The sequence below is a fragment of the Pleurodeles waltl genome, chromosome 11, assembly GCF_031143425.1.
Source record: "Pleurodeles waltl isolate 20211129_DDA chromosome 11, aPleWal1.hap1.20221129, whole genome shotgun sequence".
NCBI classification, from domain to species: domain Eukaryota; kingdom Metazoa; phylum Chordata; class Amphibia; order Caudata; family Salamandridae; genus Pleurodeles; species Pleurodeles waltl.
The window spans coordinates 677,250,930-677,265,326 of NC_090450.1; the positions used below are offsets into that span (position 1 = coordinate 677,250,930).

At 41.1% G+C, this 14,397-nt stretch overlaps 1 protein-coding gene across 1 annotated transcript in view; it reads left to right on the forward strand.

Moving 5' to 3' along the window:
* Window positions 1–5,021: 5,021 nt before the first annotated feature.
* The window catches only part of CDS2 (CDP-diacylglycerol synthase 2), a 260,698-nt gene continuing 251,322 nt past the window's right edge, over window positions 5,022–14,397 (forward strand). Inside the window, exon 1 of the mRNA XM_069214178.1 lies at window positions 5,022–5,174. Within this exon, the coding sequence (XP_069070279.1) occupies window positions 5,124–5,174 (51 nt within the window). The 5' untranslated portion in view covers window positions 5,022–5,123. The remainder of the gene's footprint in view (window positions 5,175–14,397) is intronic.

Here is a 14,397-nt window from a genome sequence, read left to right on the forward strand (position 1 = left end):
TCTCTCTCAATTTTGGATAATCATTATAAATGACAAAATGTCCCTTCTTCTCCAAGGGACATGAACAAAATAAAATCCCCCCCCGGAATCTCTCTCATTATTAAAAATTTTACTGGATCTTTATCCTGCTGCACATTTGCAGATAGCTCCAAATAATCCCTTTTTCTCTTGTTTCCTTTCTTTACCCATCTGCCTTCCCATTTGTCTAATGCTCTCCAGGTTTGAGCACTCTGGAGCAATTCCTTAAGGTGTGCCTTCATTCCGGCAGATCGCATATGTTCAAAATCTTTACCCTCAAAATCTAATTTGTAACTCCCTTTCAAATGCTTTGTTTTCTCTAGTTCTATGCCGTACTTCTCTGTCAGGTCTGCTAGTTTCTAATGTACATTGCTAAATTCTCTCGTAATCTTCGGGAACAAATATCTCAACTCTGTGTAGGCTTCTAACCTATTCACTCCCATAGTTCCCTCAAAGAGTTCACCCACTTCCATGCTCAGCCTAGTATAATTCAAATACTCCTCTCCCTTAGGAGCACTCTGTGGGTTATTCAGCTTGTCTAACCATTCAGTAAACTGCTGAGCTGTCAATCCTTGTAATGAAAAGTTACTTGCTTGGACTGTCGCGGTCTGTGGTGTCAATATTTTCAAACTCTGGCTAACGTTTGACCCTGCCATAGTATCTGGAAGTGCGTAAAATGGACTAAGGTCTATTAATGATCTTGATCCGTCAAAAGTCTGTCCCACAGGAGAGACTACCTGAACATTTTCAATATGTCCTCCTCTCATTATATTCTGGGTCATTGCTCCCTGTTCACCTACAGTCGTTTTCTTCTGTGCAAATAAGGGTACTGCTGGACCAACAGTAATGGGTAGGAATATAGCATCTGGAGCTGTTCTGGCACTTACACTCTGTGGGAGAGTAACTCCCATATTCTGATTCTTCATCAGAGTCATATCTGACTGTGTCCCTGTTACTGGAGTAAATCTTGGCATTACCTGCGGCTGCACATGGGGCAGTAAAATCGGAGTTGATTCAGTCTGAACCAACATCGGTCTCCAGTAAACCTGTTCCGTAGGCACCATTTAGTTCGAAGTCGTTTCCATAATGGGCACATCAGGATAAATTCTCTGAACCTGTGGCGGTTGCATCTGATTTTGTACTACAGGAGTAGTGGGCACATTAAAGCCACTCTGCATTGCATTCTGTGTCAGGTTAGCGTTAACCTGCATTGGACTAATTGTCCCATTAACCTGTATCAGGCTGTTGGATAAGCACTGGTACTCGGACCACTTTCATTTACTGCATGTGGTGGTGGACAATCTCTCAATAACTGTGCAATGAACTCATCATCATCTGATTCTTTCTCCACCTTTGAAGACTCTCTAGCCTTCTTACTCTCCGACGGACTTCGGTTAGTCTTCCTAGTAGCTTTCCTCTCTTCCTTCTCATTGTCATGCGTAATTGCCGGAAACAACTTAATTCCGTGCAAAGTCTCCATCCTCCAAACTCTGAACGCTGTCCCATCTAGCCTCCGCTAGAGTCTTTTCTGCCTTTCTCACCTTCCTCTCAAATTTCTGTTGCTTCTGTTGTCTGGCTACTAACTCCCAAATCTCTAATGCCTCAAACTTTGCTTCGATTCATAGAGCCCCATCGATAAATGCCCAAAAACCCTCAAATTGAACGTCCCATTTGTAGGAAATGCTAAATTCCCATCCTTTTCTGTCAATTTGTACCATTGCTTTAGCCAAAGACATGGCGGGACTCCCTTCTCTTCCATTACAAGGTAAGCTGGTGTACCTTCTGGCGGGGTAGCCTCGCCTACACTCGTAATAAATGTATCTCCCCTTAGGGCACTCTTTAAAGCTTTGAAAATTTTCATCTTTTCCGACATTTTTGTTATTCAAAATCAAACCATGAAATGACTTTTAATCCCAAGATTCCTTTAACCTACTTTCACAACCAATTGCCTCTCATGGATGGCTGCCAATCCATGTGCGACCCTTCTCACTAACCGACCTATCCCAGCGTGGCTCCAATGACGTCACACTCACACGTACAAGTCTTGCAGCTTGTCCTCCCAAACTCTGATTCACACGACCTAATGCAAAAATTGCAAGCACTAATCAAAAAACAAAAATAAATCTGCTGGTTTACTACAGGAAAGGTAACACAATTGCTTCAGAAACTTTACGGATTTTTCACTGATGGCTCTTCCCGCACTTACAGCTACTCCTTCTTTCTCGGTCTCCCAGATTCGCAAGCAAAATTCGACCCACAAATTTTACTCTCAACTGATCAATGGGTCTGTCCTGGTGCACATAGGACTCGCCAAATCTCAGTCTAAATTTTCTTTCACTCACTTTACTCACTCTCTAACTTGTAGACCACACCCGATCAACCTACTAAACCAAACAGATTACAACATGAAACCAAGTGTGTCATATACTTTTCAATATACTCCGGGGTCTTAGACCATGCAGGGTCCATACATCAACAACCACGTGGGCAATTCTTGAGCGCCACACACAGATGAAGTTTGCCGACTTCCCTACTATCACACTGCGGAGTACGCACACTCCTTCTACAACTTCATTTGGAGTACGCAAACTCCCTAAACCCTCACAAACCTCACAGTTCACCTGTGATTTGCATAAGCTGTGCAAGGGCAACCTACTTCATTCACACGGTCACTAGAACCCTGAGAACATCCTCAAACAACCATTAGCAAGATCCAGGATTCTGGGAAAGTCATTTCTGGACTTAAGGGAACATTTTCTCTCCAAATTAGCATCATTGAAAAATAAAATCCAAATCTCAATAAGAATGAACTCTCAAAGAACCAACTCATCAAGCTACTACCATCTCAGGGACCTTCAATCCTGCTACAATCTCTGTTTTAAGCTCTTAAGTAGATAAATCATCAGTCTCTTACCATCTCTGTTTGTTTACGATAAGCTGTTAAGGAGACTAACCATTACCTCTGCTATCATCTCTGTTAGCGCATCTGACCTTAATAAGTAAACTTACAAGGGGACGCAAATAGGTTGATGAACCTTTTGACTTGCAATTAAGATGTTCTTATCATAACTCCAGTATATAATCAAAAACCAATACCCAATAAGCAATAATCATTAACAATCAATAGCAACAATAATCAATAGAGTCAGTAATTGTCACACACCATGACCTTTCAGTCATGAATAACCACACATTTAGTAAAAGTTAGAATATTTATTTCCCTATATTAACAATGCTAAGGTCATGTAGATTAATCTCAAAATCAAATGAAAGACATACAGAAACAATACAGGCTGTCCAAAGCGACGGAAGAAACGTAATCTAATCAAAGCTTAAACTACAACGCATTCTAAAGTTATGGTTCAAATCAGTAACAAAGTCAACTGCTTCAAAGTATTTACATACATTATGTTTAGCAGAGAAATTCATCAAGTATTAATCCCTATTAGCATGATTTCATTAGTGAGGATCCTTAAGTAACACCAGATTAGCATCAGCATGTTGAGCTTCATGCAAAAAAGATTTAGTAACACAAATGTGGAAAAACATCTAACTATGGCTTTATCAAACAATGTAGTTGGTACCTACAAAGAAAAAGCAAATATGCATAATAATCAACAGTCTATTGCATTATACCTATCCTCAGTGTGGATCAGCAAGCAGAGTCTGCCTTCGTCCTCAGGACATCAGTCGATCAGCAAGGCATCTGGATTCATCATCAAAGTTCGGAAAGTGCAAAGTCTCTAAGCATTAAAGATGAGCATGCCTTTGTCAAGACACACAAGAAATAATAACCTTTCGGTCAGGAAGAAAATGGGCAATGATGGTGTCTTCTCTCAGTGTAGCCCCCTTATGTCAAAATACTAAAACTACTTTCCAAACCCCAATTGGCCAGTTAATCACATGTTCACACTTTGTCCAATAAAACTAAAACTCTAAATCTATGAATTCTACTATTACTCAGTTCACATGTCGTAGATTGGTTGTCCTGCAATGTCCTCATCATTCGGCTTGTCAGGTAACAATATTGTTGTAGCTTCCACTCCAGTCAGTATCTCCAATTTTCTCCTCCTGAGAAAGTCAGTCTCACACACAAAATGTTACAATAATAAGAACAGCATCTTCTAGCAGTCAATTCTCATGGGAAAGGTTTCCCAGCTACGAGCACATAATGCAAAATGGAAAATCACAGTTTAACTCTCTAGGACAGCCATTTATTAAACGTCAAGAAATACTGCTTTAACATGAGGCCTGGCAAACTAGGCCAAGACATTTGCTAAGTTAAGGCCTACAATCAATAAAGCTAGAGCATAATGTATAACCCTTAATATGACATATTACTACGTTAGTCAGACATATATTTAACATTTCACAAGATTAATTCACTAGTAAGTACACTGCGTAAACATTGACGGCCACTCATCGTAATCACATTTTTTTAACGCGTGCATTATTTTTCTACGTTATTTTTTTTATTTTCTACACATATCATTTATTCAGAATACAAAAATACTCATTAATAATTTTTATTAAAACACCTTCGCTAGCAGTACCATCCGCAATAAAGCTGGTTTGGACTTTGGATAGCAAATTTATGTTAAAAGCTGCACACATTGTATTTATTTCTACGTGTAATTTCCCATTAATATGTAGAAAAACGTTAAAATGCGACAGTGTTGCTCATCTCGACTTCAGAAACGTAACTACCGTGTCGGAGATTGTCTTTAATTTAGTATTCCACTCTAATTGAAGACTAGCATTAACAATGTCGCAAATAGGTATTGATGATTCAATATAGTCGAGTCGGCAGCACTGTAGAAAAGATAATAAACGTCACGGAATTAACAGCAAGCATCAGGGCTTCTCTAAAATGTGCTGCGCCGCCAACCACTCAATAAAGATGGCCGGTTCGTTGCTGCTTTCAGTCTGTCTTTAGTTTCTTTATCACCCCTCCTTGGAACAGTGACAATTAGAATGACATCACAATGTTGTTTAGCGCAGCCGCAGAGTAGCAAGCGAGCTTTGGGTTCTGCTGTTGAAGGAGCAGGGTTCATGCACGGAGTGCAAATCTCTGTATTTCCCTTTCTGTACATCGAGGGTCCAAAATGACCGAAGTGAGGCAACGGATCGGCAGGGAGCAGGAAGCAGAAGACCAAGTAAGCAAGGGTTCGGCGTCTGTAGGAAAGACAGAGTTATCCTGGAGGATGCAGCTACTGTGCGGTGATGGGGAATCCCCCTACCTCCCCCGCCCCTCTGAAAAAAAAAAAAAATATATATATATATATCTATAAGCACCTTCTGTGATATTTTATTTAGTGAATTAAGGTACTTGGCTCACAGCGTTTTTATAATTGTGTGCAAATTCCTAGCGGAATGGACTAGCCGGATAGGTTTTTTACTTGCAATTTTGCTTTTTATTTCGCCTTGGAATGAGCCTAGTGTATGCACATCACTTCCCTTTGACCAAAACGTATTGTATGTTCATAAATGCTCTCTAAATAGCTGCGTTTTAATAATACTTCTCGCCCTTATCATGCTGTACTCTCTCACAGCGACGGACCTGTGTCCATCGTATGCGCAGCATCGCCTACTGGTTATCACACCTTTTAAGGGCGTCTGTTTTTGTTTTTGTAGAAACTGCGTATACAGCAGTGGCAGTTCAAGTATATCGATGGGAGTGGGAGTGAGTCCCCATTGAGGACCCAGGAGATTTTCTACTTTGGTTATACAAACGTTGGAAATGTATTTGCACGCTGATGTGTATAATGCACACACGAACCTGCTGATGTCTTGTACCCACACATTATTGCAAACTCTTTCTGTAAGTGAAATGGGTGAGGTGGGTGTTACAAGTGCACACTGATGGATACATCGGCCGCACAGCCTTGTGGAAATGGTCCAGGTGGTGTGATTAGCACAAATACTATGTAGGTCCGGCCTGCAATGCTATATTTTTGGGCACACAGCACTGTCTTTTGCCAATTCAATCGTTAATGTGCAACACAACAGTAACTTCATTAAGAGAAAAGGGGACTTGTGAAGTAACTATGCCCCTCGCTTGCTGCGTAAAACAGTATGTTCCTGAAAAGCAGAAATGTCGTGGAGCATAACTGAACATTTTAATGTGAACTACTTTATAGTGCACTTCTTACAAAAAAACAAAACTAAACAAATATATACCCTGCATGCCCTAATGACAGCTGGTATTCGAATGACGCCTCCCTGTTGTACAGCAGAGGTCTGACAGATAAGCTCATTGAACAAGAAGAAAAACATGTGTCCGGACCTGTTTTTCGTGATCCTCCATCATATATGACCCCCCAAAGTGCAATTTGTCAATGATTTTTTTTTTTTTTTTTACTTTATAGACGGAATTACTCTGTCAGAACTTACTGTCCTTTCTGATTTCAATATATGTTAATTTCTCACATCAGCGTACTTAATTGAGCAAATAAGTTACTGTTTAAGGAAATCGTTTACGACAGAATTGTATCTTCATTATTCCTTCCTATACGTCTCTGTAATCCGTTACTGATCAAAGGAGTAAGGGATCCCAAGGTCAATAAGAAAAAAAATGTGGCACATCAAATCTGGTTTGTTTCTAAATTTAAGTCCAGGTTATCCAGAAGAGTTCTTAATTTAATTCAAATAAAAACTATATAGGATTCCTTGTAGTGCTGAACGACATTGCTTGTCATTGGGCTTCCCCTTGTTTGAATAGGCATACAATCTGTGTGCGGGATATTTATTTTATGTTCCTCAGGCCCTTTATCATGCCCCCAAGCATGCAGAATTGCATTGCCATCAGGGCTTTCAACTTATTTTGGTTTGCCATAAAAACTACGCCACTTCTTAACCTCACAATGTGCACCACAACACTAACTAATGAATATGCCTTTGTGTAAATGAATGTGTCTTTGTGTAATGTAACTGGTGGTCATGCAAAGCGCTTCAATACCTTTGGTTTGAGTTCACGCTACATAAAAAAAAAAACTGCAACAAAAAAAATAATGAATATAGTAAACACTTAACGAAAGGCCATAATGGTTTTAAAATATGTCACCTTTTCAGGGGGGTCATGCAGACAGTCAATCCTCTTATTAGACACCTACTGAAATCAGGGTACCCCAGCTGTGGACTATCAACAACGTGCTAAACCAAAATGGGACATGCTAGACTGTCCATATCCATGCTCCCACTATTACTTCAGCCCCTATATAGCTGTATCACCCCTAAAGGCCATCAACAGTATCATTGTGGATCACTAATGTAGGATTCCATCCCCCACCCCTAACTGTAGGTGCCCCTATCAACGCAAGTTTCCAGGAACGCCTTGGTGTTAAGCTGCCCTTATGCCAGCACTAGTTAGCTGATACTCACCCAGGACTGAGGTTATGGGATTTACACACAACTTCTTCATCTGACTTTTTTTCAGCGTGGATGTGCCAGACAATTATGGGTTATCTATGGGTTCCCTGTTCCCACTGGCAATAAATTGGGTTTAGTTAGTTTGGAAATTGAGAAAGCAGCACCAAGTGAAATCTCAGTTTAGGGTACTTGTATTTTGGTCTCAAACACCACTGCTGGGCACTATAGAAACATACCGTAATATTTTTAACATTTGAATAGCCTAAGGTTTCTGTTGCTGGTTGCCAGACCTTCCTCCCTCACTGTTTGTTTTTGATTTCAGATAGTTTTAATGAATTTCAAGAAAAGACAAAACGAAGCAATAAAAACACAACGTCTAAGAGTGTGCCATGTGTGCAGACTGGAATGACCCCAACATGCCATCCATATAAGCACATTAGGACAAGTAGCATTTATGCCCATACACTATTAACTTCATTATAAATCACAAGGAGAATGGTAGTATGAGAAATAATGCAGTTGTAGATTATTTTGTGCCCTGCTGTCTAGAGGTCGGGGACAGAAGAATCTGAAGGATGAGAATGAGTAAAAAATGGAAGAAATACAGAAATATAAAGAACAGGCAGAAAGGAGAGCTAGGGATGAAGAAAGAAAGTGCATATTACAGAGGTAGGCAGATGACCAGCACTATGAAACACAAACAAGGACGGTGGTGGAATAGGGATGAGTCATAGGAAATTAGTTTATGGTCTTGTGAAGATGAGTGCATGAAGTTAAGAGGAAACAACCCTTTGGTGGTACTTATCGAGGTGGTACTTTAACAAACAGTGTGACTGTGGTATCCTGCTTGTCAGGTTACACAATGATGACATGGAATGTTAGGGTTATGAGGGTTTTCTGAAGGGCAATTATGACAGACAGACAGACCAGGGCTCAGCATCTAACTACATCTGCTCCTGGTGGGGTCATTTATGTATCCATTTAACTTACAATAAATCCTCTGTTAATATACTTGTGTCTGCATATTTCTGCATGCCAACATGCGTCACAACAATGGCAATGAGATATAAGACCCAGTAATGTGTAAAGCTGATCTATTCTACATGGACTTGGGGGGAGTGGAGTGGGATTAGGTTAAGAGAAAATCACCTACTCTTCATAACTTTAAAAGGGATGCTGCTTTTGTAATTTTGCACTTATGATCCCACAAGTGCCTTTCTAACTGGCAGCCCTATGATAATGAAAGCATCCCTACAAAAAGAGAAAACTTGCTTTTGGGAGTGACATTTTCATAATGGCCTTTGGTTGCCAGGAGGTTAGAATACTGTCACTCTAATTTCCTGGAAAGTTTGCAGCTGACTTTATGTCACAACACAAACAGTATCTCAGACACTGGAGGTATTAATTTCAAATCCTAATTCCTCAAAGCAGCTGCAGAAGCAGTCAACATTCTACTTTTCACTCTGATGCAGATAATTCAGACCCGAACCTTATGGGGTGCATAGGTGAAAACTATGAGGGCCCAGGCTGCTTCCAAAATAGAGAAAAAGCAGAAGTGTTACGCCTAGATGTAGCCTGCCTACTGGATCAAATAAAAAAACACTCGGTTACAGTGGCAACTGATATGTATTAAATATTTGGCAATGATGTCCTCAAACAACTTAATGAATATATGGAAATTGGCTGCTGGAAACATAGAAAACAACATGCTTTTAGCTGTAAACATATTAGACCATTCTGGGAAGCCACCTAATCACACCTCAAGGGCATATTTGAATAGGGCTTCAATCTTTACTTTGTGACAACTGCACTAGGTATTCAAGCAGCTCCAGTCAAACTTGCGTTAATGAAGCCTGATCTTAATCTTATTGCCTTGGTGCTACCCATTGCAATCAAACCTATTCTATCATAATGAAAATCTTCCAAACTTGCCTGTTGGACCTGGCCCATTTTGCAGGGTTATATCCAAACTTTTTGCATTCTTCCTCCTTTGATTTCTGATCCGTTTTTGCTGGCTTTACCACTTTACCCACTGCCAACCAGTGCTAAAGTGCTTATGCTCTGTCTAAAATGTATTGGTGATTGGTTTCTCTATGATTGGCCTATGTGATTTACTAGAAAGTTCATAGTATAGTGCATCAGGTGTGCCCAGGGTCTGTAAATTAAATGCTAGTAGTGGGCCTGCAGCACTGATTGCGCCACCCACATGAGCAGCCCTGTAAACATGTCTCAGACCTGCCACTGCAGTGTCTCGTCTCTGCGCGTAGTTTTAAACTGTCACGTGAACCTGGCAAGTACAACCACTTCCCAGGCCCAAACCTTCCCTTTTACTAATAGTAAGTCACCCCTAAGGTAGGCCCAAGGCAGCTCCATGGGTAGGGTGAAGTGTATTTAAAAGGTAGGACATGTACTGGTGTGTTTTACATGTCCTGATCATGAAATACTGCTAATTTTGTTTTTCACTATGGCAAGGCCTAACTCTCCCATAGGGTAACATGGGGATGGCCTTGAAATACTTTGTAAGTGTGCTTTCCCATTGGAAGCAGACCGAGATATGCAGTTTGGGGTCTCTGAACTCACAATTTAAAAATACATCTTTTGGTGAAGTTGTTTTTTGAACTGTGTGTTTGAAAATGCCAATTTTAGAAAGTATTGTTTTCTTGCTTTAACCATTCTGTGCCTCTGCCGGTCTGCTGAATACACGTCTGGTTCAGGATGACAGTTGGTCTGTTTGTGCATTCACTCTAGACAGTAACACGAGGGAAGTGAGGTGTGCCCTGCATATCCTGATGGCCCATCACCAGGCTGATGGGACTTTCTGAGCCAGAGTGGTGGGAGGAGCTGACACTTGCACCTGAATAGGATAATGATGCCATCTATAAAAGACGGCATCATTATCCAGTACCTGTCCAAGTTGAAAGGTTTCTGAAAAATACCAGTGTTTTTTATCCTTGCAGGAGGGCAAGCATATAAATCCTTAAACATTTTAATGTACAGGCCCCTTAATTTACAGCATCGTAGATGTTACCGTGAAACTTTGTCAAGGTCCTTTCCTGCATCTAAGGGTATTGAGGGTGTCGGTGAAGACCTTGAATGAGTGTTTTCTTAAGTAGCAATAGATGTGAGTATTGCCACATGCCAGTTTGCCTCTGACAAAACCTTGTAGAGAAAGCTGAATAAGTTTGGTGTTGACTTAGCTGCAGGTTTTTTGCATACTTTTTGGATTCTGTGATTATCGATGAAATTGGTCTACAATTTGTGTCTGAGAAAGATTTTCTACCTCTTTGGAAAGGCCAGGAATATGGTGGCTTCTGTTGCTGTACCTGTAACACCTCAACTGATAGTGATGTGTTGTAGGGAATTTTCTAGTGCATCTGCTATGACTAAAGATTTTATAAAAAGCTACACGGTAGCCACCAGGCCCTGGGCTTTACGGTTAGGTATGGAAGAGATCGCCTTGGGACTTTCTCGTCTATCGATTTGTTGTGGTTGTTTTTGCCACCCCCTAAGTCTTTATTAATATTTATTTTACTGAAGAAAACCGAGCACTTTTCTGAGTTGATTTTAGTATCCTTCGCTTACAGATTAGCATAATATTCTTTGAGCACTTGTGCAATGTCCTGGTCTTTTGAATGCAGCTTGCCAAAACTTTCTTTAATTGCAGACATTGAAGGAGAGTTATTTTTCAATATTACGTAGGAAGCTGGCATTTTGCCCACTTTGTTTAGGTGGCAACTATTTTTGCGTCTCTGGGCTTGAACCCATGTATGTGCCTTTCCACTTAAGATTTTCTTGTATTCATATTTTAGATGTTTCAGACTTTCGATGTGCCCTCCCTTTATAAGAGGGCCAGTTTTGAGACTCTATAGTTCTGATCTCCTTTGCACAGGATTCTAGTTTGATTCAAATTTGTATAGGCATATAGGTGATTAGTATCCCTCTTAACATATGGTGTGTTATGGGTGTCTTAAGGGTGCTGAAAAATGTGACCACTGAATTGCATGAATCCAAGTTCTTTTATTAAGGCTTTGATGGCATCACTAATTGCTATTATGTCTTCTTCATATTGCATTTGCTTTAGGTCCATATACAAATAAGCCTTTGCATTTGTCATTTGGTGGGCTCTTCAATACAGTCATTGAGAGGCACAAATACCCAAACATTAGGATTGGGTTAATACTGGGTTCTGAGATATTATGCAAGTAGACTGAGTCAACAAGGAGTAGTCAATGTGGGAGTAATTCTGGAGGTGGAAAGAGGGAAAAGTGTGTTCTCTGGAACTTGGGCTAGCTAGTTTCAATGTATCTTCTACTTCATGTTTTACAGAATTTGCCTGTCTGTTGTCTTTTTGAGGACTGAATTCACATCTAGACTGATTATCAATGAGTCCTTTTTTAGGATTATTACAATCTCCACCAAAGATGATAGTGGTAGAGTCTGCCCTGTGTCCGCACACAGATTGCTTTTAGTGTGCTGATGCTTCTTTGGTGTGCAGAATTTTCACTCAGTGTACCAATACTGTCCCTGGTGTTATGAGACTGTTCCTAGTGTGCAGAGACGGTTGTTAGTGTGAGAATGTGTTTGTGCGTAGAGCAGAGCCCCCTCGCTGTGCAAAAGTTTGTACTCTGTAGAGCCCTCAGTGAGGTAGTGACTGCCATTACATACACAGAAGCAGCTGAGTCAAATTGTCTGCTGTGCAAACCAGTCTAAACCAGAGCCGTAGCTTTATACAGTAAATGTTGGGCTTCACTATGACTGGTGTGGTGTTCAAAGATGGTGAAGAGCTGGATCAGATCAGGTTAATGGAGAAAGCACATTGCCAGTGTGGTTGATGAGTTATTGTCTGCTGCTTACCACCACATCAGTTAAAAGCACACCAATAGTACTTGCAGTTGTATAGTATGGTGCTTGATTGGTCATGGAGGAGTGTGCTGAGCAGCAGGATGAAGGAATGCTGATGGGTTGCAAGCCACATAGCTATCAGCAAATCTGCCACATTTGAGCTCAAGGAAGACCCGTAATCCTCCATCAGCTCAGGCCATGCCCTCACTTAAATGAATGCTTGACCACATCCACCACATCAGTTAAAATCACACCAAGAGTACTTGTAGTTGTATAGTATGGTGCTTGGTTGGTCATGGAGGCTTGTGCTGAGCAGCAGGATGAAAGAATGTTGATGGGCTGCAAGCAGCATAGCTAGCAGCAAGTCTGTCGGGTTTGAGCTGAAGAAAGACCCGCCATCTTCCATGAGATCAGGCCACGCCCTCGTTCAAGGGAATGCTTCTGATGGGGAAGATTGTAGGTGAATGTCTGTGGCATTTGTATGCAGGTTTAGCCATCACACAGTGCAGCCTATTGCACCCCTCCCCCACCTAGATACGCAGAAGAATTCAAAGTGCTGTGACATGTAAGATTTGGTAGAATTATTATTTTTTCCTTCTTTTGTGATTGCATTGTCCAAAACGTAGGCACCAGAGCCAGTCTTGCAATCCAGTGTTCCCACTCTTCTGCTAAAAAAATAAAAATAACAGTACCTCACATGTGTAGGTACACCTGTTGCTCTAGACAGGGATAGGACTAGATTGTGACCCTTTTAAGCCACAGTGTCACTGTATCGACTTCACACAATCAAACATTTGCCCTTTTGTTGCCCATTGTGATAGGCCCAACCACACATGAGGTACTGTTTTAATTGGCAGAAATGTGGGAACTCTGGTTGGTAAAATGTTTGCTGTTCCCCACAAATTCCAATACTGTTTAACCAATGTTTGACCTGCACGGGACAATCTGAGTAAGAAAAAGTGAAATACCTATTATTACACCACCAATGCCCAATGTCTGTGCCTCTCACAGGTGCCCAGATGTCTCTTTGTGTCTCCTCTCCAATGGGGAGCAAGGTGTTGTTTTAGTTTTTTTTTTCTCAGGATAATAAAATATCCAAAGGGCACACAAGTTGCTCGCTCAGGTGTAGATGTGTGCCTTTTTGAATCCCACTGAAAAGCCAGGTGCAATCTGGAGAGTAAGAAATAATTCACATCATATCTGTCTCCTAGCTGGGTTGGAAGTGTATGTCTGTGACACATAAATTAGCCAGACACTGTATGGATTGCTTTCTTAGGCTAAGGAAAATCCATATAGACTCTTGCTGTGGGATAGACACACCGCTCCTTCCTCTCCCAGTGCTTTCTTTGGATAGAAAACTGCTGGTAGACAGAAAAACTGTCTGAAATCTGAAAGTGTGGATTGGAAGAAGAGGGGACAGGAACAACACTACATAGAGTTGTCACCAATGATGTAATTTCAGATGTTGCAGTGATGTTATCAATGAAGTCATAGAACATGTCATGAGGGATGTAATATGTGAGAAAATTAGCAGTGCACATTGAAGGCTTAAGGTATACTTATTTAAGGGCTGTTAAAACCCACCCTATACCACATAGAAGTTCCTGTGCCACCCAAGACACTTCAGTTGATCACCCACCAATAACATAAAGGACTTGGAACTATTAAGGTGAAGCCTGCTCATCTCTGCAGAGATACAGAGGATCTGGATGGCTCTTGTACCAAACCATTCAGGAACCGCTGAAAAGAGATGAACGTCACCTGCATATTGTGCCACGCTATCCCCCATTCCCTCAGTCCACTCGAATTCCAGCATCTGCACATCTATTCTGATCCACTCCGTTAAAAGTCCTATAACTAATGCAAATAGTAGAGGTGACAGTGAGCATCCCCACCGCATACCGCGCTGTGTGGGGATTATGTCAGACACTTCCCATCCCAAACCGACCCTAGCAGAGAACTGCGCATAGAGGAGCCACGCATGTTTGAGAAAAATGGGACCAAAGTTAAGTTGCTGAAGTTAAGTTGCTGCAATAAAGTGAATAGATAATCCCACCCCATGAAGTCAAATGCCTTCTCAAAGTCGGCAGGGGGACCATAGTGGGTCCGTTCAGTCTTTTGGCCAGTGCATTGTGGAGGCTTCAAAAAGTATGCCTGATGGCATGATTG